The sequence below is a fragment of the Oncorhynchus mykiss genome, chromosome 15 (genome assembly GCF_057628025.1).
Source record: "Oncorhynchus mykiss isolate SJ-2025 chromosome 15, ASM5762802v1, whole genome shotgun sequence".
Classification (NCBI taxonomy): Eukaryota; Metazoa; Chordata; class Actinopteri; order Salmoniformes; family Salmonidae; genus Oncorhynchus; species Oncorhynchus mykiss.
In genome coordinates this window covers 78059601-78085973 of record NC_143036.1, presented here as the reverse complement: position 1 = coordinate 78085973, position 26373 = coordinate 78059601, and the positions used below count along the sequence as shown (strand labels likewise).

The window sequence follows — 26373 nt, the reverse complement described above, 5'->3', positions numbered from 1 at the left end:
AGGCAGTTAAAAACGTGCCCCCGGTTGGTTGGGAGGGAGCAGAGGCACGGCCCACTTTTTATTAGAAAGGATAACACTGAGACCTGGACGGAGGTTCTATTTCAAACAGAGTCAAAATGTCAACGAGAAGGACAACAGATAAATGATACGCAATTAAAAGTCCCGAGGCGACCTAAAAAACAACTCCTGCCAACTATTCCCTCTGTCCGCTGGCCATGTAGCCTGGTGCTGATGGCTTACAAAGTTTATTACCCTGTTCTCCCCTATTCAGAGCATGTACCCCCCCCCCCCCCCCCCCCTTTATTACCCAGTTCTCCTCTATTCAGAGCATGTACCCCCCCCCCCTTTATTACCCAGTTCTCCTCTATTCAGAGCATGTACCCCCCCCCCCCCCCTTTATTACCCAGTTCTCCCCTATTCAGAGCATGTACCCCCCCCCCCCTTTATTACCCAGTTCTCCCCTATTCGGAGCATGTACCCCCCCCCCTTTATTACCCAGTTCTCCTCTATTCAGAGCATGAACCCCCCCCCCCCCCCCCTTTATTACCCAGTTCTCCTCTATTCAGAGCATGTACCCCCCCTCCTTTATTACCCAGTTCTCCCCTATTCAGAGCATGTACCCCCCCCCCATTACCCAGTTCTCCTCTATTCAGAGCATGTACCCCCCCCCCCCCCCCTTATTACCCAGTTCTCCCCTATTCTGAGCATGTACCCCCCCCCCCCCCCTTATTACCCAGTTCTCCCCTATTCAGAGCATGTACCCTCCCCCCCCCTTTATTACCCAGTTCTCCCCTATTCAGAGCATGTACCCCCCCCCCTTTATTACCCAGTTCTCCCCTATTCAGAGCATGTACCCCCCCCCCCCCCTTTATTACCCAGTTCTCCTCTATTCAGAGCATGTACCCCCCCTATTACCCAGTTCTCCCCTATTCAGAGCATGTACCCCCCCCCCCCTTTATTACCCAGTTCTCCCCTATTCAGAGCATGTACCCCCCCCCCTTTATTACCCAGTTCTCCCCTATTCAGAGCATGTACCCCCCCCCCCCTTTATTACCCAGTTCTCCTCTATTCAGAGCATGTACCCCCCCTATTACCCAGTTCTCCCCTACTCAGAGCATGTACATGTACCCCCCCCCCCCTTTATTACCCAGTTCTCCCCTATTCAGAGCATGTACTCCCCGCCCCCCTTTATTACCCAGTTCTCCCCTATTCAGAGCATGTACCCCCCCCCTATTACCCAGTTCTCCCCTATTCAGAGCATGTACCCCCCCCCCCTCCTGTAACCCCCAGAGCCCTATTCCCTATATAGTACACTACTTTAGACCAGAGCCCTATTCCCTATATAGTACACTACTTTAGACCAGAGCCCTATTCCCTATATAGCACACTGCTTTAGTCCAGAGCCCTATTCCCTATATAATGCACTGCTTTAGTCCAGAGCCCTATTCCCTATATAGTCCACCACTTTAGACCAGAGCCCTATTCCCTATATAGTCCACCACTTTAGACCAGAGCCCTATTCCCTATATAGTACACTACTTTAGACCAGAGCCCTATTCCCTATATAGTGCACTACTTTAGACCAGAGTCCTATTCCCTATATAGTGCACTACTTTAGACCAGGGCCCTATTCCCTATATAGTGAACTACTTTAGACCAGGGCCCTATTCCCTATATAGTGCACTACTTTAGACCAGAGCCCTATTCCCTATATAGTGCACTACTTTAGACCAGAGCCCTATTCCCTATATAGTGAACTACTTTAGACCAGGGCCCTATTCCCTATATAGTGCACTACTTTAGACCAGAGCCCTATTCCCTATATAGTGCACTACTTTAGACCAGAGCCCTATTCCCTATATAGTGCACTACTTTAGACCAGAGTCCTATTCCCTATATAGTGCACTACTTTAGACCAGAGTCCTATTCCCTAAATAGTGCACTACTTTAGACCAGGGCCCTATTCCCTATATAGTGCACTACTTTAGACCAGAGTCCTATTCCCTATATAGTGCACTACTTTAGACCAGGGCCCTATTCCCTATATAGTGCACTACTTTAGACCAGGGCCCTATTCCCTATATAGTGCACTACTTTAGACCAGAGCCCTATTCCCTATGTAGTGCACTACTTTAGTCCAGAGCCCTATTCCCTATGTAGTGCACTACTTTAGTCCAGAGCCCTATGGACTATAAAGGGGATAGGGTGCCATTTGGGACACAGTTCATTTCTCCTACCCAGGCTTTCAGAGAGTCCTCATAAAACAAACCAACAAATGTGCTGCTCTCATTAAGTCACTGCCCTGCTCAGAACAAACTCATTAAAATAACAGCAGAGTTGTTCTGTGAACCCTGAGACAGTATAGAGGCCGGCTGGGAGGAGGCCGTACAGGGGCCGGCTGGGAGGAGGCCGTACAGGGGCCGGCTGGGAGGAGGCCGTACAGGGGCCCAGGTGTACACTAGGGTGTGAGGGGGCAGGTGGACACTAGGGTGTGAGGGGGCAGGTGGACACTAGGGTGTGAGGGGGCAGGTGGACACTAGGGTGTGAGGGGGCAGGTGGACACTAGGGTGTGCAGGTTGTACCGTAATAAGTCCGAAGGTGGCATCATCTAGCAGGTTCTCAAAGGACTGGGACAGAGCTCTGCTGTGGGGGCTGACCTGGAGGAGGGAGGCATCTGTGGTAGACCTAATAGGGAGGACAGAAAGAGAGAGAGAGAGAAAGAGAAATAAGAATAAGTGAGATATGACAGAGAACAGAGGAGGAAAGTTCAAGCCTCAGAGTGTCTGTGTCATGGACTGATCATGAGACGAGTCCAAGAGTCGGTGGTTTCAGGGCCACAACTTTGGTTTTAGAAGTGTGGGGGGGGGTGACATAATTATTATTATTTTTCCAGTCGGATAAACACTCCAAACATTCAACCCGACCGCTCGGAGGCGTCCGCGCGGTCCTAAAGAACACTGTTGCTTCTTTTTGTATCACTTTCCAATCATAAAATCCCACAGCCCCCAGTGAAAGTTGGGTCTCTGGGAACAAGCTTTTCTGGAAGAGAAGCTCAGAGAGTCTCTGGTCTCAGGGAACAAGCTTGTCTGGAAGAGACGCTCAGAGAGTCTCTGGTCTCAGGAAACAAGCTTGTCTGGAAGAGAAGCTCAGAGAGTCTCTGGTCTCAGGAAACAAGCTTGTCTGGAAGAGAAGCTCAGAGAGTCTCTGGTCTCAGGGAACAAGCTTGTCTGGAAGAGACGCTCAGAGAGTCTCTGGTCTCAGGGAACAAGCTTTTCTGGAAGAGGAGCTCAGAGAGTCTCTGGTCTGAGGGAACAAGCTTGTCTGGAAGATAAGCTCAGAGAGTCTCTGGTCTCAGGAAACAAGCTTGTCTGGAAGAGAAGCTCAGAGAGTCTCTGGTCTCAGGAAACAAGCTTGTCTGGAAGAGAAGCTCAGAGAGTCTCTGGTCTCAGGGAACAAGCTTGTCTGGAAGAGACGCTCAGAGAGTCTCTGGTCTCAGGGAACAAGCTTTTCTGGAAGAGGAGCTCAGAGAGTCTCTGGTCTGAGGGAACAAGCTTGTCTGGAAGATAAGCTCAGAGAGTCTCTGGTCTCAGGAAACAAGCTTGTCTGGAAGAGAAGCTCAGAGAGTCTCTGGTCTCAGGAAACAAGCTTGTCTGGAAGATAAGCTCAGAGAGTCTCTGGTCTCAGGGAACAAGCTTGTCCAGTATTGGATTCTGCCACTACAGAAACCAATATTGTGACAACCACTTAATAGTCCTTCACTAAGCTGTACTCAGATCCACCCTGTAGACGACTACAAGTCACAGGTCTTAACTGTGTGTTGTTAGTGTCTGGCTGATATCACAGGCCTTAACTGTGTGTTGTTAGTGTCTGGCTGATGTGTGGAGTAGACTACTTCTAGTGCTAACAGCCCCACAGCCAGTGACTGTGTCCCAAATCGCACCGTATTCCCTTCATAGTCCACAGGGCTCTGGTTAAAAGTAGTGCACTAAATAGGAAACAGGCTGCCATTTGGGAAGAGTCTTTTCTATGGTTAAGATGATCCCCACTAGGACTTGTTCCTCCATGAATTATTGAAGAGCTCTATTGATTTTTTATGGAAATTGAATAGGGACTCTTTAACAGACTAAAAATGTAACACGAAAAAAAACACCATGTCTGACAACGGTTGCTTCACATCGGGGAGTAGCACAGGAAACACCGTCTGCTGCAGGAGGAAACACTAACACACTTAGTTCATCAACATCCCTGTACTATAGTAGGTAGGCTCAGTGACTAGCGTTACGCATATCATACAGTGGGTTGAAAAAGGGGCTGCGTCCCAAATGTAGGGCCCGCGTCCCAAATGTAGGGTCCCAGAAAGATCTGCTTGGTGGAGAACGCGGACGGGATCCAGACATTAAAACAGAAGTCAACCATATTAAAATATTTAACTACTGAAGCTAGTCGGACATCACCTAAATGTATTGAAGCTAGCAGGACATCACCTAAATGTATTGAAGCTAGTAGGACATCACCTAAATGTATTGAAGCTAGTAGGACATCACCTAAATGTATTGAAGCTAGTAGGACATCACCTAAATGTTTTGAAGCTAGTAGGACATCACCTAAATGTATTGAAGCTAGTAGGACATCACCTAAATGTATTGAAGCTAGTAGGACATCACCTAAATGTATTGAAGCTAGTAGGACATCACCTAAATGTATTGAAGCTAGCAGGACATCACCTAAATGTCCTGAAGGTAGCAGGACATCACCTAAATGTACTGAAGCTAGTAGGACATCACCTAAATGTGTTGAAGCTAGCAGGACATCACCTAAATGTATTGAAGCTAGTAGGACATCACCTAAATGTGTTGAAGGTAGCAGGACATCACCTAAATGTGTTGAAGCTAGTAGGACATCACCTAAATGTCCTGAAGGTAGCAGGACATCACCTAAATGTGTTGAAGCTAGTCGGACATCACCTAAATGTGTTGAAGGTAGCAGGACATCACCTAAATGTATTGAAGCTAGTAGGACATCACCTAAATGTATTGAAGCTAGCAGGACATCACCTAAATGTGTTGAAGGTAGCAGGACATCACCTAAATGTGTTGAAGCTAGTAGGACATCACCTAAATGTATTGAAGGTAGCAGGACATCACCTAAATGTCCTGAAGGTAGCGGGACATCACCTAAATGTATTGAAGCTAGTAGGACATCACCTAAATGTGTTGAAGCTAGCAGGACATCACCTAAATGTATTGAAGCTAGCAGGACATCACCTAAATGTATTGAAGCTAGTAGGACATCACCTAAATGTATTGAAGGTAGCAGGACATCACCTAAATGTATTGAAGCTAGCAGGACATCACCTAAATGTGTTGAAGGTAGCAGGACATCACCTAAATGTGTTGAAGGTAGCAGGACATCACCTAAATGTGTTGAAGCTAGTAGGACATCACCTAAATGTGTTGAAGGTAGCAGGACATCACCTAAATGTGTTGAAGGTAGCAGGACATCACCTAAATGTGTTGAAGCTAGCAGGACATCACCTAAATGTGTTGAAGGTAGCAGGACATCACCTAAATGTGTTGAAGCTAGCAGGACATCACCTAAATGTGTTGAAGCTAGCAGGACATCAACTAAATGTGATTAACTTATTAGAAAATTCTATAATTTTCCAAAGATAAATAAAACTAAACAAAATAAGTCAGTGATGAATAAATTCCTTCAACTTCCTGAAGATTTGTCGTGGGTCCTCAGATCCTCAAAAGGTTCTACAGCTGCAACATTGACAACTGGTTGCGTCACTGCTCGGCCTCCGACCGCACTAGAGGGTAGTGCGTACGGCCCAGTACATCACTGGGGCTAAGCTGCCTGCCATCCAGAACCTATATAATAGGCGGCGTCAGAGGAAGGCTCTAAAAATGGTCAAAGACCCCAGCCACCCCAGTCCACCCCAGTCATAGACTGTTCCCTCTACTACCGCATGGCAAGCGGTACCGGAGTGCCAAGTCTAGGTCCAAAAGGCTTCTCAACAGTTTTTACCCCCAAGCCATAATACTCCTGAACAGGTAAACAAATGGCTACCTGAACTATTTGCATATTGTGCCCCCCCCAACCCCTCTTTTACGCTGCTGCTACTCTGTTTATCATATACTGTATGCATAATCACTTTAACTAGACATTCATGTACATACTACCTCAATTGTCCCGACCAACCAGTGCTCCTGCACATTGGCTAACGGGGCAATCTGCATTGTGTCCCACCACCCGCCAACCCCTCTTTTACACTACTGCTACTCTCTGTTCATCATATATGCATAGTCACTTTAACCATATCTACATGTACATACTACCTCAATCAGCCTGACTAACCGGTGTCTGTATAGAGCCTCTCTGCTGTATAGAGCCTCTCTGCTGTATAGAGCCTCTCTGCTGTATAGAGCCTCTCTGCTGTATAGAGCCTCTCTGCTGTATAGAGCCTCTCTGCTGTATAGAGCCTCTCTGCTGTATAGAGCCTCTCTGCTGTATATAACCTCTCTGCTGTATATAACCTCTCTGCTGTATATAACCTCTCTGCTGTATATAACCTCTCTGCTGTATATAACCTCTCTGCTGTATATAACCTCTCTGCTGTATAGAGCCTCTCTGCTGTATAGAGCCTCTCTGCTGTATAGAGCCTCTACTGTATATAGCCTCTACTGTATATAGCCTCTACTGTATATAGCCTCTCTACTGTATATAGCCTCTCTACTGTATATAGCCCCTCTACTGTATATAGCCCCTCTACTGTATATAGCCCCTCTACTGTATATAGCCCCTCTACTGTATATAGCCCCTCTACTGTATATAGCCCCTCTACTGTATATAGCCCCTCTACTGTATATAGCCCCTCTACTGTATATAGCCCCTCTACTGTATATAGCCCCTCTACTGTATATAGCCTCTCTACTGTATATAGCCCCTCTACTGTATATAGCCCCTCTACTGTATATAGCCCCTCTACTGTATATAGCCCCTCTACTGTATATAGCCCCTCTACTGTATATAGCCCCTCTACTGTATATAGCCCCTCTACTGTATATAGCCCCTCTACTGTATATAGCCCCTCTACTGTATATAGCCCCTCTACTGTATATAGCCCCTCTACTGTATATAGCCCCTCTACTGTATATAGCCCCTCTACTGTATATAGCCCCTCTACTGTATATAGCCCCTCTACTGTATATAGCCCCTCTACTGTATATAGCCCCTCTACTGTATATAGCCCCTCTACTGTATAGAGCCTCTACTGTATAGAGCCTCTCTACTGTATAGAGCCTCTCTACTGTATAGAGCCTCTCTACTGTATAGAGCCTCTCTACTGTATAGAGCCTCTCTACTGTATATAGCCTCGCTACTGTATATAGCCTCTCTACTGTATATAGCCCCTCTACTGTATATAGCCTCGCTACTGTATATAGCCTCTCTACTGTATATAGCCTCTACTGTATATAGCCTCGCTACTGTTATTTTTCACTGTTGTTTATATTTCACCTAATAACTTGTTGCACTGTTGGTTAGAGACTGTAAGTAAGCATTTCAATGTAATGTACCTATTGTATTCGGCACACGTGACAAATAAACTTTGATTGGAAGAGGCCAGATCCCAAGAATGCCCCTGTCTGTGTGCGCCCGTTTGTCTACCCCTTTCTGTAGCCGTTAGCGATGATGCTAATGAAAAATAAACAAATAAAAAAAACGCCATCTGGCAAAATGGCAGCCGATTCCCTTTATAGTGCACTACTTCTAAAGGAGGTGCCCTATATAGGGAATAAATAGGGTCACATTTGGGACAGTAGTGTGATGTAAAGTTAATTAGCCTGTTTGAATAGTCCTGCAGCCTCAGAAAACCAACACAGCAGTTGTTAAAGGCTTTGCAACTCATTAAAAACCTCTGCCAGCTGTAATATACTCTGTGATTTTAATATTCAGAGTTATTTCAAATAAACTCCACTGTGCTCAGTTTGGCTCATTTAAAAACAGAGGAGAGAGTGTGGCTCCGTCCCAAACGACACCCCGTTCCCTATAAAGTACTTTAGAAAGTAGTGCACTACTAATAGGGAATAAGGTGCCATTTATAGGGGTATAACGGGTGGCCTATTCTCACTCCGGCCAGGAGAGGAAATGAGGAAAGAGACAGGCGGGTCGAGGATGACAAAGTGAAGAACAATAGGAGGGTCATTCTGTAACTCCTCCAGACTCCTGGTGCCAATTCAGTGACACTGAATCATTCCGTATTGATATTTGGGAAAAAGGTTGATTACAAATGAAAGCTGATTGTGATTGGCTTTTATCTGTGGATGAGTATTCCTATACTAGGATGGAAGCAAATATAAGTCTTCATAACTTCATAACAAATCATGCAAATAATGATGTACATTTAACAGGAATATGTTAATATTTTGACAAACGATTATGCATTTTTTTTTTGTCATTAATTTTTTGAAAATCACTAATTAACAAGCTATCCGACTAGCTAACATTAGCTAGCTAGCTATACATTAAGCTTGCTATATGGAGTGTTGACATTTGAATTAATTGGCATTTGTGTTGTTTAAAGGGCCCAGTGTGGTCCAAATTCAGTGTTTTTATATCATATTGTCCAACAGTTGATGAAACTAAACACTGTTAAAGAGTGAAAACATTTTATCCGTTTTATTTCCTGATAGTTACTAGTTGAAAAAAAAAATGATATCCACACGACCTTCTAATTAGCAGGTTGGCATGGGCGGGAGTTTCGGCTTTCCATGGTGACATCACAATGCGGTAAATTGGACCAATAACAAAAAGAGTTCCAAACCTCTCTGCCAATAAAAGCTAGTTCTCCTCTCCTTACTTAGATCACTCGCAGACAGTCTTAGCAAAATTCTTGCCTGAGAAATTTGTATTTTTGTCCATTTTAAATGGAAATTATAGTATGGTCCTCCAATAAACCAGCAAACCAAGCTGTCATCTTGTGAACCAGTGGATGTAAAGAGTCTAGATAAAGCATTTACTACAAATTGAATGAACAATGTTGTAAGCTTGCCTTGATGTTCATTAAAACACGGTTCAAAGTCAAACACTAGTCATTGTTTTTTTTATTGTGGTAACATTGGAGATTAAAGATGTTTGTAGCGTAGCTGACGTAAATATTGTGGTAACATTGGAGATTAAAGATGTTTGTAGCGTAACTGACGTAAATATTGTGGTAACATTGGAGATTAAAGATGTTTGTAGCGTAGCTGACGTAAATATTGTGGTAACATTGGAGATTAAAGATGTTGGTAGCGTAGCTGACGTAAATATTGTGGTAACATTGGAGATTAAAGATGTTGGTAGCGTAGCTGACGTAAATATTGTGGTAACATTGGAGATTAAAGATGTTGGTAGCGTAGCTGACGTAAATATTGTGGTAACATTGGAGATTAAAGATGTTTGTAGCGTAGCTGACGTAAATATTGTGGTAACATTGGAGATTAAAGATGTTGGTAGCGTAGCTGACGTAAATATTGTAGTAACATTGGAGATTAAAGATGTTGGTAGCGTAGCTGACGTAAATATTATGGTAACATTGGAGATTAAAGATGTTGGTAGCGTTGCTGACGTAAATATTGTGGTAACATTGGAGATTAAAGATGTTTGTAGCGTAGCTGATGTAAATATTGTAGTAACGTCAGAGATTGACGATGTTTGTAACGTAGCTAACTATTTTCTAGCTTATTGTGTAGTTGATGATGAAGAGCTGTAATGCCTATGGAGTTGTGTAGTTGATGATGAAGAGCTGTAATGCCTATGGAGCTGTGTAGTTGATGATGAAGAGCTGTAATGCCTACGGAGCTGTGTGGCCATCTGAATGGACCCTAAAACGTTTGGTATAAATAATAGTTCAGAACACTGGTTTTAATTGCTTCCACTGGTTCATCATTAATCCCCAAGAAATTGCAGAAAATTACAGAGTGAAGGAAATGCGACTGTCAAACTGCTATTATGAAATCAAAGTCCTTCTTCAGTACAACTCTACATTGAACCACAGCCAGAGGACGGCAACATTACCACTCCACATTGAACCACAGCCAGAGGACGGCAACATTACCACTCCACATTGAACCACAGCCAGAGGATAGCTACATTACTACTCTACATTGAACCACAGCCAGAGGAAAGCTACATTACTACTCTACATTGAACCACAGCCAGAGGAAAGCTACATTACTACTCTACATTGAACCACAGCCAGAGGAAAGCTACATTACTACTCTACATTGAACCACAGCCAGAGGAAAGCTACATTACTACTCTACATTGAACCACAGCCAGAGGACAGCTACATTACTACTCTACATTGAACCACAGCTACATTACTACACCACATTGAACCACAGCCAGAGGACAGCTACATCACTACTCTACATTGAACCACAGCCTGAGGACAGCTACATTACTACTCTACATTAAACCACAGCCAGAGGACAGCTACATTACCACTCTACATTGAACCACAGCCTGAGGACAGCTACATTACTACTCTACATTGAACCACAGCTACATTACTACTCTACATTGAACCAGAGCCAGAGGACAGCTACATCACTACTCTACATTGAACCACAGCCAGAGGACAGCTACATTACTACTCTACATTAAACCACAGCCAGAGGACAGCTACATCACTACTCTACATTGAACCACAGCCTGAGGATAGCTACATTACTACTCTACATTGAACCAGAGCCAGAGGACAGCTACATTACTACTCTACATTGAACCACAGCCAGAGGAAAGCTACATTACCACTCTACATTGAACCACAGCCAGAGGACAGCTACATTACTACTCTACATTGAACCACAGCCAAAGGACAGCTACATTACCACTCTACATTGAACCACAGCCAGAGGACAGCTACATTACTACTCTACATTGAACCACAGCCAGAGGACAGCTACATTATTACCCCACATTGAAACACAGCCTGAGGATAGCTACATTACTACTCCACATTGAAACACAGCCTGAGGATAGCTACATTACTACACCACATTGAACCACAGCCAGAGGACAGCTACATTACTGCTCCACATTGAAACACAGCCAGAGGACAGCTACATTATTACCCCACATTGAAACACAGCCTGAGGACAGCTACATTACTACTCTACATTGAACCACAGCCAGAGGACAGCTACATTGCTACTCTACATTGAAACACAGCCAAAGGACAGCTACATTACCACTCCACATTAAACCACAGCCAGAGGACAGCTACATTACTACTCTACATTGAACCGCAGCCAGAGGACAGCTACATTACTACTCTACATTGAACCACAGCCAGGGGATGCGTACATTACCACTCCACATTGAACCACAGCCAGGGGACACGTACATTACCACCTCACATTGAACAACAGCCAGGGGACAGCTACATTACCACTCCACATTGAACAACAGCCAGGGGACAGCTACATTACCACCTCACATTGAACCACAGCCAGAGGACAGCTACATTACTACTCTACATTGAACCACAGCCAGAGGACAGCTACATCACTACTCTACATTGAACCACAGCTACATTACTACTCTACATTGAACAACAGCCAGGGGACAGCTACATCACTACTCTACATTGAACCACAGCTACATTACTACTCTACATTGAACCACAGCTACATCACTACTCTACATTAAACCACAGCCAGAGGACAGCTACATTACTACTCTACATTAAACCACAGCTACATTACTACTCTACATTGAACCACAGCTACATTACTACTCTACATTAAACCACAGCCAGAGGACAGCTACATTACTACTCCACATTGAACCACAGCCAGAGGACAGCTACATTACCACCTCATTATTGTTTTGCGTTCCCATTTGTTTCTCATATGGTAAGTACGTGTTGTTGCATGAGAAATACATCATAAGGAAGGCCATTACTGCCGTCAGTACTGGCATGGTGAAAAACACGAGGCTCGTCTTCAGTGAACTGCGAGGTGAGCAGTGCTTTGGCGGCTTCTGCTGTGCATGAGTGATGTCCCACTCCATAGTGGTATTTATCTCTCCCTACGACTAAATGCTCCGCCTGAGGGACACTCCCACACCGAGGGACACTCGAAAACTAGGGGAAGGCTAAGAGGGGTTATTAGAATTGACAGTCTCTCTCTCGCGTCCCCGTCCCCGTCCCCCCCCCTTCACAATTGGTCCTAAGAGACCAGTAGACTGTTAGCCTGACACAGCAGACGGAAGGTAAGAGAAGGCCACACCAACACAATGTAGCCAGACACACACAGAACACAACTCACCACCCCGCAGCATTAGCATAGAAGTGGTGTAGAAACACGACACGTTAAAACCGTCCGATCCATTGAAGGGAAGAGAAGCCTTTAATAACCAATCACAGCACGGCAGCATCTAGAAAAAAATAAAAAAAGGGATAAACTGCAACAGCAGCTCCCCGCACGCAAATAAATCCCACAGCCTTCGTCCCAAATGGCACCCGATCCCATATATAGAGCACTAAACTCCTACCAGAGACCCTCTATACAGGGGATAGTGTGGGGTTTGGGACACAGACACGGTGTGACAGCGGGTATTATTACTAGAGAGGGGAAAGCGTTGCTAAAGGCCACTGAGAAACTGTAACAAAACACCTGATAGATGAACAGACAGTTATGTGATTCTGTTGGACACATATAGGGCTGAGACTGGGCTGTCTCTCAAATGGTACCCTATTCCCTGTTTACTACACTACATTAGACCAGAGCCCTATTCCCTGTTTACTAAACTACATTAGACCAGAGCCCTATTCCCTGTTCATTACACTACATTAGACTAGAGCCCTATTCCCTGTTTATTACATTAGACCAGAGCCCTATTCCCTGTTTACTACACTACATTAGACTAGAGCCCTATTCCCTGTTCACTACATTAGACCAGAGCCCTATTCCCTGTTTATTACATTAGACCAGAGCCCTATTCCCTGTTTACTACATTAGACCAGAGCCCTATTCCCTGTTCACTACACTACATTAGACCAGAGCCCTATTCCCTGTTTATTACATTAGACCAGAGCCCTATTCCGTTTTCTACATTAGACTAGAGCCCTATTCCCTGTTTACTACACTACATTAGACCATATCCCTATTCCCTGTTCACTGCACTACATTAGACCAGAGCCCTATTCCCTGTTTACTACACTACATTAGACCAGAGCCCTATTCCCTGTTCACTACACTACATTAGACTAGAGCCCTATTCCCTGTTCACTACATTAGACCAGAGCCCTATTCCCTGTTTACTACACTACATTAGACCAGAGCCCTATTCCCTGTTTACTACACTACATTAGACCAGAGCCCTATTCCCTGTTCACTGCACTACATTAGACCAGAGCCCTATTCCCTGTTTACTACACTACATTAGACCAGAGCCCTATTCCCTGTTCACTACACTACACTACATTAGACCAGAGCCCTATTCCCTGTTTACTACACTACATTAGACCAGAGCCCTATTCCCTGTTTACTACACTACATTAGACCAGAGCCCTATTCCCTGTTTACTACACTACATTAGACCAGAGCCCTATTCCCTGTTTACTACACTACATTAGACCAGAGCCCTATTCCCTGTTTACTACACTACATTAGACCAGAGCCCTATTCCCTGTTTACTACACTACATTAGACCAGAGCCCTATTCCCTGTTTACTGCACTACATTAGACCAGAGCCCTATTCCCTGTTCACTACATTAGACCAGAGCCCTATTCCCTGTTTACTACACTACATTAGACCAGAGCCCTATTCCCTGTTTACTACACTACATTAGACCAGAGCCCTATTCCCTGTTTACTACACTACATTAGACCAGAGCCCTATTCCCTGTTTACTACACTACATTAGACCAGAGCCCTATTCCCTGTTTACTACATTAGACCAGAGCCCTATTCCCTGTTTACTACATTAGACCAGAGCCCTATTCCCTGTTTACTACATTAGACCAGAGCCCTATTCCCTGTTTACTACATTAGACCAGAGCCCTAATTCCCTGTTTACTACATTAGACCAGAGCCCTAATTCCCTGTTTACTACATTAGACCAGAGCCCTAATTCCCTGTTTACTACATTAGACCAGAGCCCTAATTCCCTGTTTACTACATTAGACCAGAGCCTATGTGAGTGAGTAAGTGAGTATCTCTCCTCCCAGGTTCTGTAGCAGCGCAGCAGAAACAACATAAATCACTGCTGGATGAGCAATGACAGCCTCCTGTAAATAAGTAACACCGACCGTACAAACACCGGTCCGCTCAACTGGGGGCCCTGTTCTCACAGTGCCGCTGGGGGGGGGGGGCCCTGTTCTCGCAGCGCCGCTGGGGGGGGGGGGCCCTGTTCTCGCAGCGCCGCTGGGGGGGGCCCTGTTCTCGCAGCGCCGCTGGGGGGGGCCCTGTTCTCGCAGCGCCGCTGGGGGGGGCCCTGTTCTCGCAGCGCCGCTGGGGGGGGGGGGGCCCTGTTATCGCAGCGCCGCTGGGGGGGGGGGGGGGCCCTGTTCTCGCAGCGCCGCTGGGGGGGGGGGGGGGGCCCTGTTATCGCAGCGCCGCTGGGGGGGGCCCTGTTCTCGCAGCGCCGCTGGGGGGGGCCCTGTTCTCGCAGCGCCGCTGGGGGGGGGGGGGGGCCTGTTATCGCAGCGCCGCTGGGGGGGGGGGGGGGGGGCCCTGTTCTCACAGCGCCGCTGGGGGAGGCCCTGTTCTCGCAGCGCCGCTGGGGGGGGGGGGGGGCCTGTTCTCGCAGCGCCGCTGGGGGGGGGGGGCCTGTTCTCGCAGCGCCGCTGGGGGGGGGGGGGGCCCTGTTCTCGCAGCGCCGCTGGGGGGGGGGGGCCCTGTTCTCGCAGCGCCGCTGTAGTGTCCGTTCATAGATGTCAGGTACTGTAGTCTGTGTTAAAACCTCTACTCCTGAGTCAACACAGTCCTGGTTATTGAACCAAACAGTGTAGACTGAGCGCTGGCCAACAAGACACAAGTTCACATCAATATTGTGATGGATACAGTCCCGCCTTCATGAAACATAATACGTTGTAAACAACATCTGCACTAACACCAAGTTGATGAGATTGCCAATAATAATAATCATATGAATTAAATGAGGCTTACCGGTACTCATAAGGGACATACAGTGCATTTGGAAAGTATTCAGACCCCTTGATTTTTTTCTCTCCACATTCTGTTACATTAAAGCCTTATAAAATGCCTTATTAATGCCTTATTAAAGCCTTATAAAATGCCTTATTAATGCCTTATTAAAGCCTTATTAAAGCCTTTTTCTAAAATGTATTAAAGAAACCAAAAATACTCACTAATCTACACACACAACCCCATTATGACAAAGCAAAGGTTTTTAGAAATGTTTGCAAAGGTCTTAAAAATAAATAAAACAGAAATAGCTTATTTATATAGGTATTCAGACCCTTCGCTATGAGACTTCGAAATTGAGCTCGGATTAATCCTGTTTCCATTGATCACCCTTGAGATGTTTCTACAACTTGATTGGAGTCCACCTGTGATAAATTCAATTGATTGGACATTTGAAAAAAGGCACACACCTGTATATATAAAGTCCCACATATGACAGTGCATGTCAAATCAAGCAATGAGGTGGAAGGAACTGTCCGTAGAGCTCCGGGACAGGATTGTGTCGAGGTACAGATCTGGGGAAGGGTACCAAAACATTTCCGCAGCATTGAAGGTTCCCAATAATTTTTTAACCACCAACACTCTTCCTAGAGCTGGCCAACCGGCCAAACTGAGCAATCGGGGGAGAAGGACCTTGGTCAGGGAGGTGACCAAGAACCCGATGGCCACTTTGACAGAGCTCCAGAGTTTCTCTATGGAGTTGGGAGAACCTTCCAGAAGGACAACCATCTCTGCAGCACTCCACCAATCAGGCCAGACGGAATCCATTCCTCAGTAAAAGGCACAAGACAGCCCGCTTGGAGTTTGCCAAAAGGCACCTAAAGGCTCTCAAACAAGATTCTCTGGTCTGAGGAAACCGAGATTGTACTCCTTGGCCTGAATGCCAAGTGTCACGTCTGGAGGAAACCTGGCACCATCCCTACGGTGAAGCATGGTGGTGGCAGCATCATGCTGTGGGGAAGTTTTTCAGCGGCAGGGACTGGGAGACTAGTCAGGATCGAGAGAAAGATAAACGGAGCAAAGTACAGAGAGATCCTTGATGAAAACCTGCTCCAGAGCACTCAGAACCTCAGACTGGGGCGAAGGTTCACCTTCCAACAGGACAACGACCCTAAGCAGCAAAGACAACGCAGGAGTGGCTTCGGGACAAATCTTTGAATGGCCTTGAATGGCAGAGCCCAGACTTGAACACGATTGAACATCTCTGGAGAGACCTGAAAATAGCTGTGCAGCAACGCTTCCCATCCAACCTGACAGAGCTTGGGAGGATCTGCAGAGAAGAATGGGAGAAACTCCCCAAATACAGTTGGGCCAATCTTGTAGCGTCATACCCCAGAAGACTCAAGGCTGTAATCACTGACAAAAAGTGCTTCAACAAAGCACTGTGTAAAGGGTCTGAATACTTACGTAAATTATATTTAGAATTTTTAATACATTTGAAAAAATAAATCAAAAAAAAAACTGTTATTGCTTTGTCATTATGGGTTATTGTGATGTCATTATGGGGTATTGTGATGTCATTATGGGGTATTGTGATGTCATTATGGGGTATTGTGATGTCATTATGGGGTATTGTGTGTAGATTGATGAGGGAGAGAGGAAAAAAAAAGTGAATCCATATTAGAATAAGGCTGTAACGTAACAAAATGTGGAAAAAGTCAAGGGGTCTGAATACTTTCTGAATGCTCCGTACGTATACTATCAGAATACCAACTGGATACAGTCACAGTTGATGAGTTATTATACAGGATGCTGAACTGATGAAGTGAAACACAACAATACTCCATCTTCTAGTAGCCTACAGACAACCAAGAAGGAAGGCGTCTCTGTTCACGTGATGACATCACTGGGGCGGAGCTTACTGCCATCCAGGACCTGAAAACCAGGCGGTGTCAGAGGAAGGTCACCCAAGTCGTAGACTGTTCTCTCTGCTACCACACGGAAAACGGTACCAATGTCTGGAAGCAACAGGACTCTGAACAGCTTCTATCCAGAAACCATAAGACTGCTAAACAAGACTCACACACACACTGGACTCTACCTACATAGCTCACACCCCAACACACACACACCACACACACACTTTCACCACATATGCTGCTACCACCGTTTATTATCTATCCTGTTTTGCCTAGTCATTTTACCTCTATCTAAATGTTCATATCTACCTCATACCTCTGCACATCAACTCAGTACTGGTACTTCCTGTATACAGCCATGTTATTACCTGGTACTTCCTGTATACAGCCATGTTATTACCTGGTACTTCCTGTATACAGCCATGTTATTACCTGGTACTTCCTGTATACAGCCGTGTTATTACCTGGTACTTCCTGTATACAGCCGTGTTATTACCTGGTACTTCCTGTATACAGCCGTGTTATTACCTGGTACTTCCTGTATACAGCCGTGTTATTACCTGGTACTTCCTGTATACAGCCGTGTTATTACCTGGTACTTCCTGTATATAGCCATGTTATTACCTGGTACTTCCTGTATATAGCCATGTCATTACCTGGTACTTCCTGTATATAGCCATGTTATTACCTGGTACTTCCTGTATATAGCCATGTTATTACCTGGTACTTCCTGTATATAGCCATGTTATTACCTGGTACTTCCTGTATATAGCCATGTTATTACCTGGTACTTCCTGTATATAGCCATGTTATTACCTGGTACTTCCTGTATATAGCCATGGTATCTTTACTCACTGTGTATTTTTGCCTCGTGTCACGGTCTACATGTATGTTTAACTCTGCGTTGTTGGTAAAGGGCCCGTCAGGAAGCATTTCACTGTTAGTCTACACCTCTTGTTTACGAAGCATGTGACAAATTACATTTGATTTGAGGTGATGAAGTACTACAGATGCTTTTCAAAACTGGTTGAACGGCCATTTTTACCCTGTAGGCACCTGCAACTTACTACAAGTAGGATAATTACACTGTAGGCACCTGCAACTTACAACAAGTAGGATAAATTACACTGTAGGCACCTGCAACTTACAACAAGTAGGATAAATTACACTGTAGGCACCTGCAACTTACAACAAGTAGGATAAATGACACTGTAGGCACCTGCAACTTACTACAAGTAGGATAAATGACCCTGTAGGCACCTGCAAATTACAACAAGTAGGATAAATTACACTTGCTGAGAATTACTTGCCTCCAACCAAAGTAATTCGAATTTTGAATAATTTGGTCCAGACCATTTTTTAGTTGGAAGTGAAAAATCTTAATAAAAATGTTTATTTAATTTTTTATCTAACCTTTATTTAACTAGGCAAGTCAGTTAAGAACAAGTTCTCTTTTTTTTTTACAATGACGGCCTACCCCAGCCAAACACGGACGACGCTGGGCCAATTGTGCGCCGCCCTATGGGACTCCCAAATCACAACCGGATGTTATACAACCTGGATTTCGAACCAGGGAATGTAGTGATGCCTCTTGCACTGAGATGCAGTACCTTAGACCGCTGCACCGTTCGGGAGCCCCGAATTTCAGTTTAGGTCACATTTTTTGGGGGTCCTGTGCCAGTTGTAAATCCAACAAATAAACATGTGAACACCATTCGATTGGTGAATTTTGACATATGTTAGAAGAAATAGTGAATTGTGTAATGATATTAATATATTTGACTGCAACTGAATGGACTGACTTCCATAGAACCTGAAGCCCTCTAGTGGTGAATTTAGGAATTACACTGACACCTACTTAATTTACCATCAAACGCAACAGTTTAACCTCTCTTTCTGGCCATTATATCTGCTAACAAAGGTGCAGAGAGGAACCCACAGGGGGGATAGGAGGAACCCACAGGGGGGGATAGGAGGAACCCACAGGGGGGGATAGGAGGAACCCACAGGGGGGGATAGGAGGAACCCACAGGGGGGGATAGGAGGAACCCACAGGGGGGATAGGAGGAACCCACAGGGGGGATAGGAGGAACCCACAGGGGGGATAGGAGGAACCCACAGGGGGGATAGGAGGAACCCACAGGGGGGATAGGAGGAACCCACAGGGGGGATAGGAGGAACCCACAGGGGGGGATAGGAGGAACCCACAGGGGGATAGGAGGAACCCACAGGGGGGATAGGAGGAACCCACAGGGGGGATAGGAGGAACCCACAGGGGGGATAGGAGGAACCCACAGGGGGGATAGGAGGAACCCACAGGGGGGATAGCAGCAGAGAGTTGTATCTCTCTCTACATTGCTGGAAAAGGGAAGCCTTAAAGTAAGCATTTCAAAGCTCGTCTAAACCTGCCTGTTGTTTACCAAAGCAGGTGACAAATAAAAATGCATTCATTTATTTCTGTTTTTAAACTGAACCTGGCAGAGTGGAAGCAGAACAGAAACCACTTTCAGGATGTGAACCAAAATGGCACCCTATTCCCTATATAGTGCACTACTTTCTACCAGGGCACATAGGACTCTGGTCAAAAGTAGAGCACTATATAGGGAATAGGGTGCCATTTGGGACAAATCCTCAGACTTAACGCCTCTTCACATGCGGCCACAGAACTAACCAGACCACCTGGTGTGTGGGCACCGGGTCACTGTTTTTCTTTACAGCAGAATAGGCTACATCTGGCTGGGGGGGGTGGGGGGGGGGTCATACTTTCCTGAAAGCAATCGTCTCCAGCACTGGGAAAGACTTGACTTTCAATTCTAGAGCGCAGTGTGTTCTGGAGTGTGTCTGTCCAGGGCGTGATTGCTCTGCTCGGTCCACTAGTGACTGTCTGTTTAACCTGTAATTGTGTTCACCGTGGGACTGGGCTTGGGCCTTGGCTGACATAGGATAGTGGCCCTTTGAGGAACACACAGATCACCACATACCCAGTGTTACCAGAGGCAATACATACAACACTATTCCCTGGCTGTTTCATTGCTAAAGTTGTTTTTGTTTTTTTTTACTATTTTTGAACATTTTAATTAAGTGCAATAAGTTGTATTAGACTCGCCTAGCCCCCGCTCCCTCGCCTAGCCCCAACTCCCTCGCCTAGCCCCAACTCCCTCGCCTAGCCCCCGCTCCCTCGCCTAGCCCCCGCTCCCTCGCCTAGCCCCAGCTCCCTCGCCTAGCCCCCGCTCCCTCGCCTAGCCCCCGCTCCCTCGCCTAGCCCCCGCTCCCTCGCCTAGCCCCCGCTCCCTCGCCTAGCCCCCGCTCCCTCGCCTAGCCCCCGCTCACTCGCCTAGCCCCAACTCCCTCGCCTAGCCCCCACTCCCTCGCCTAGCCCCCACTCCCTCGCCTAGCCCCAACTCCCTCGCCTAGCCCCAACTCCCTCGCCTAGCCCCAACTCCCTCGCCTAGCCCCAACTCCCTCGCCTAGCCCCAACTCCCTCGCCTAGCCCCAACTCCCTCGCCTAGCCCCAACTCCCTCGCCTAGCCCCAACTCCCTCGCCTAGCCCCAACTCCCTCGCCTAGCCCCAACTCCCTCGCCTAGCCCCAACTCCCTCGCCTAGCCCCCGCTCCCTCGCCTAGCCCCCGCTCCCTCGCCTAGCCCCAACTCCCTCGCCTAGCCCCAACTCCCTCGCCTAGCCCCAACTCCCTCGCCTAGCCCCAACTCCCTCGCCTAGCCCCAACTCCCTCGCCTAGCCCCCGCTCCCTCGCCTAGCCCCCGCTCCCTCGCCTAGCCCCCGCTCCCTCGCCTAGCCCCAACTCCCTCGCCTAGCCCCAACTCCCTCGCCTAGCCCCCACTCCCTCGCCTAGCCCCGCGCCCTCGCCTAGTCCCACTCCCTCGCCTAGTCCCACTCCCTCGCCTAGTCCCAACTCCCTCGCCTAGCCCCAACTCCCTCGCCTAGCCCCAACTCCCTCGCCTAGCCCCGTGCCCTCGCCTAGCCCCAACTCCCTCGCCTAGCCCCAACTCCCTCGCCTAGCCCCGTGCCCTCACCTAGCCCCGCGCCCTCACCTAGCCCCGCGCCCTCACCTAGCCCCGCGCCCTCGCCTAGCCCCGCTCCCTCGCCTAGCCCCGCTCCCTCGCCTAGCCCCGCGCCCTCGCCTAGCCCCGCGCCCTCGCCTAGCCCCGCGCCCTCGCCTAGCCCCGCGCCCTCGCCTAGCCCAACTCCCTCACCTAGCCCAACTCCCGCAGTTCTATTTTTGAGAGACGAAGTTGAGTGTGTTTATGTACTCTGTCAGTAGCATGCATCTCAACATGTATATGTACTGTCTGGTCTACGTACTCTGTCAGCAGCATGTATATGTACTGTCTGGTCTACGTACTCTGTCAACAGCATGTATCTCAACATGTATATGTACTGTCTGGTCTACGTACTCTGTCAGCAGCATGTATATGTACTGTCTGGTCTACGTACTCTGTCAGTAGCATGTATCTCAACATGTATATGTACTGTCTGGTCTACGTACTCTGTCAGCAGTATGTATATGTACTGTCTGGTCTACGTACTCTGTCAGTAGCATGTATATGTACTGTCTGGTCTACGTACTCTGTCAGTAGCATGTATATGTACTGTCTGGTCTACGTACTCTGTCAGCAGCATGTATATGTACTGTCTGGTCTACGTACTCTGTCAGCAGCATGTATATGTACTGTCTGGTCTACGTACTCTGTCAGCAACATGTATATGTACTGTCTGGTCTACGTACTCTGTCAGTAGCATGTATATGTACTGTCTGGTCTACGTACTCTGTCAGTAGCATGTATATGTACTGTCTGGTCTACGTACTCTGTCAGCAGCATGTATATGTACTGTCTGGTCTACGTACTCTGTCAGCAGCATGTATATGTACTGTCTGGTCTACGTACTCTGTCAGCAACATGTATATGTACTGTCTGGTCTACGTACTCTGTCAGTAGCATGTATATGTACTGTCTGGTCTACGTACTCTGTCAGTAGCATGTATATGTACTGTCTGGTCTACGTACTCTGTCAGTAGCATGTATATGTACTGTCTGGTCTACGTACTCTGTCAGCAGTATGTATCTGTACTGTCTGGTCTACGTACTCTGTCAGTAGCATGTATATGTACTGTCTGGTCTACGTACTCTGTCAGCAGTATGTATCTGTACTGTCTGGTCTACGCACTCTGTCAACAGCATGTATATGTACTGTCTGGTCTACGTACTCTGTCAGTAGCATGTATCTCAACATGTATATGTACTGTCTGGTCTACGTACTCTGTCAGCAGCATGTATATGTACTGTCTGGTCTACGTACTCTGTCAGCAGCATGTATATGTACTGTCTGGTCTACGTACTCTGTCAGCAGCATGTATATGTACTGTCTGGTCTACGTACTCTGTCAGTAGCATGTTTATGTACTGTCTGGTCTACGTACTCTGTCAGCAGCATGTATATGTACTGTCTGGTCTACGTACTCTGTCAGCAACATGTATATGTACTGTCTGGTCTACGTACTCTGTCAGCAGTATGTATATGTACTGTCTGGTCTACGTACTCTGTCAGTAGCATGTATATGTACTGTATGGTCTACGTACTCTGTCAGCAGTATGTATATGTACTGTCTGGTCTACGTACTCTGTCAGTAGCATGTATATGTACTGTCTGGTCTACGTACTCTGTCAGTAGCATGTATATGTACTGTCTGGTCTACGTACTCTGTCAGTAGCATGTATATGTACTGTCTGGTCTACGTACTCTGTCAGCAGTATGTATATGTACTGTCTGGTCTACGTACTCTGTCAACAGCATGTATATGTACTGTCTGGTCTACGTACTCTGTCAGTAGCATGTATCTCAACATGTATATGTACTGTCTGGTCTACGTACTCTGTCAGCAGCATGTATATGTACTGTCTGGTCTACGTACTCTGTCAGTAGCATGTATCTCAACATGTATATGTACTGTCTGGTCTACGTACTCTGTCAGCAGCATGTATATGTACTGTCTGGTCTACGTACTCTGTCAGCAGCATGTATATGTACTGTCTGGTCTACGTACTCTGTCAGTAGCATGTATATGTACTGTCTGGTCTACGTACTCTGTCAGCAGCATGTATATGTACTGTCTGGTCTACGTACTCTGTCAGTAGCATGTATATGTACTGTCTGGTCTACGTACTCTGTCAGCAGCATGTATATGTACTGTCTGGTCTACGTACTCTGTCAGCAGCATGTATATGTACTGTCTGGTCTACGTACTCTGTCAGTAGCATGTATATGTACTGTCTGGTCTACGTACTCTGTCAGCAACATGTATATGTACTGTCTGGTCTACGTACTCTGTCAGTAGCATGTATATGTACTGTCTGGTCTACGTACTCTGTCAGTAGCATGTATATGTACTGTCTGGTCTACGTACTCTGTCAGTAGCATGTATATGTACTGTCTGGTCTACGTACTCTGTCAGCAGCATGTATATGTACTGTCTGGTCTACGTACTCTGTCAGCAGCATGTATCTCAACATGTATATGTACTGTCTGGTCTACGTACTCTGTCAGCAGCATGTATATGTACTGTCTGGTCTACGTACTCTGTCAGTAGCATGTATCTCAACATGTATATGTACTGTCTGGTCTACGTACTCTGTCAGCAGCATGTATATGTACTGTCTGGTCTACGTACTCTGTCAGTAGCATGTATCTCAACATGTATATGTACTGTCTGGTCTACGTACTCTGTCAGCAGCATGTATATGTACTGTCTGGTCTACGTACTCTGTCAGTAGCATGTATCTCAACATGTATATGTACTGTCTGGTCTACGTACTCTGTCAGCAGCATGTATATGTACTGTCTGGTCTACGTACTCTGTCAGCAACATGTATATGTACTGTCTGGTCTACGTACTCTGTCAGCAGTATGTATATGTACTGTCTGGTCTACGTACTCTGTCAGTAGCATGTATATGTACTGTCTGGTCTACGTACTCTGTCAGCAGTATGTATATGTACTGTCTGGTCTACGTACTCTGTCAGTAGCATGTATATGTACTGTCTGGTCTACGTACTCTGTCAGTAGCATGTATCTCAACATGTATATGTACTGTCTGGTCTACGTACTCTGTCAGCAGCATGTATCTCAACATGTATATGTACTGTCTGGTCTACGTACTCTGTCAGCAGCATGTATATGTACTGTCTGGTCTACGTACTCTGTCAACAGCATGTATCTCAACATGTATATGTACTGTCTGGTCTACGTACTCTGTCAGCAGCATGTATATGTACTGTCTGGTCTACGTACTCTGTCAGTAGCATGTATCTCAACATGTATATGTACTGTCTGGTCTACGTACTCTGTCAGCAGCATGTATATGTACTGTCTGGTCTACGTACTCTGTCAGCAGCATGTATATGTACTGTCTGGTCTACGTACTCTGTCAACAGCATGTATCTCAACATGTATATGTACTGTCTGGTCTACGTACTCTGTCAGCAGCATGTATATGTACTGTCTGGTCTACGTACTCTGTCAGTAGCATGTATCTCAACATGTATATGTACTGTCTGGTCTACGTACTCTGTCAGCAGTATGTATATGTACTGTCTGGTCTACGTACTCTGTCAGTAGCATGTATATGTACTGTCTGGTCTACGTACTCTGTCAGTAGCATGTATATGTACTGTCTGGTCTACGTACTCTGTCAGCAGCATGTATATGTACTGTCTGGTCTACGTACTCTGTCAGCAGCATGTATATGTACTGTCTGGTCTACGTACTCTGTCAGCAACATGTATATGTACTGTCTGGTCTACGTACTCTGTCAGTAGCATGTATATGTACTGTCTGGTCTACGTACTCTGTCAGTAGCATGTATATGTACTGTCTGGTCTACGTACTCTGTCAGCAGCATGTATATGTACTGTCTGGTCTACGTACTCTGTCAGCAGCATGTATATGTACTGTCTGGTCTACGTACTCTGTCAGCAACATGTATATGTACTGTCTGGTCTACGTACTCTGTCAGTAGCATGTATATGTACTGTCTGGTCTACGTACTCTGTCAGTAGCATGTATATGTACTGTCTGGTCTACGTACTCTGTCAGTAGCATGTATATGTACTGTCTGGTCTACGTACTCTGTCAGCAGTATGTATCTGTACTGTCTGGTCTACGTACTCTGTCAGTAGCATGTATATGTACTGTCTGGTCTACGTACTCTGTCAGCAGTATGTATCTGTACTGTCTGGTCTACGCACTCTGTCAACAGCATGTATATGTACTGTCTGGTCTACGTACTCTGTCAGTAGCATGTATCTCAACATGTATATGTACTGTCTGGTCTACGTACTCTGTCAGCAACATGTATATGTACTGTCTGGTCTACGTACTCTGTCAGCAGTATGTATATGTACTGTCTGGTCTACGTACTCTGTCAGTAGCATGTATATGTACTGTATGGTCTACGTACTCTGTCAGCAGTATGTATATGTACTGTCTGGTCTACGTACTCTGTCAGTAGCATGTATATGTACTGTCTGGTCTACGTACTCTGTCAGTAGCATGTATATGTACTGTCTGGTCTACGTACTCTGTCAGTAGCATGTATATGTACTGTCTGGTCTACGTACTCTGTCAGCAGTATGTATATGTACTGTCTGGTCTACGTACTCTGTCAACAGCATGTATATGTACTGTCTGGTCTACGTACTCTGTCAGTAGCATGTATCTCAACATGTATATGTACTGTCTGGTCTACGTACTCTGTCAGCAGCATGTATATGTACTGTCTGGTCTACGTACTCTGTCAGTAGCATGTATCTCAACATGTATATGTACTGTCTGGTCTACGTACTCTGTCAGCAGCATGTATATGTACTGTCTGGTCTACGTACTCTGTCAGCAGCATGTATATGTACTGTCTGGTCTACGTACTCTGTCAGTAGCATGTATATGTACTGTCTGGTCTACGTACTCTGTCAGCAGCATGTATATGTACTGTCTGGTCTACGTACTCTGTCAGTAGCATGTATATGTACTGTCTGGTCTACGTACTCTGTCAGCAGCATGTATATGTACTGTCTGGTCTACGTACTCTGTCAGCAGCATGTATATGTACTGTCTGGTCTACGTACTCTGTCAGTAGCATGTATATGTACTGTCTGGTCTACGTACTCTGTCAGCAACATGTATATGTACTGTCTGGTCTACGTACTCTGTCAGTAGCATGTATATGTACTGTCTGGTCTACGTACTCTGTCAGTAGCATGTATATGTACTGTCTGGTCTACGTACTCTGTCAGTAGCA

General features: G+C 46.2%; 1 protein-coding gene across 1 annotated transcript in view; it reads right to left on the bottom strand.

Annotated features, from left to right (window-relative positions):
- LOC110515635 (TBC1 domain family member 15) overlaps window positions 1-26373 on the bottom strand; it is a 94039-nt gene that overhangs the window by 58767 nt on the left and 8899 nt on the right. The window contains exon 6 of the mRNA XM_090199200.1: window positions 2583-2685. Coding sequence (XP_090055326.1) covers window positions 2583-2685 — 103 coding nt within the window. The remainder of the gene's footprint in view (window positions 1-2582; window positions 2686-26373) is intronic.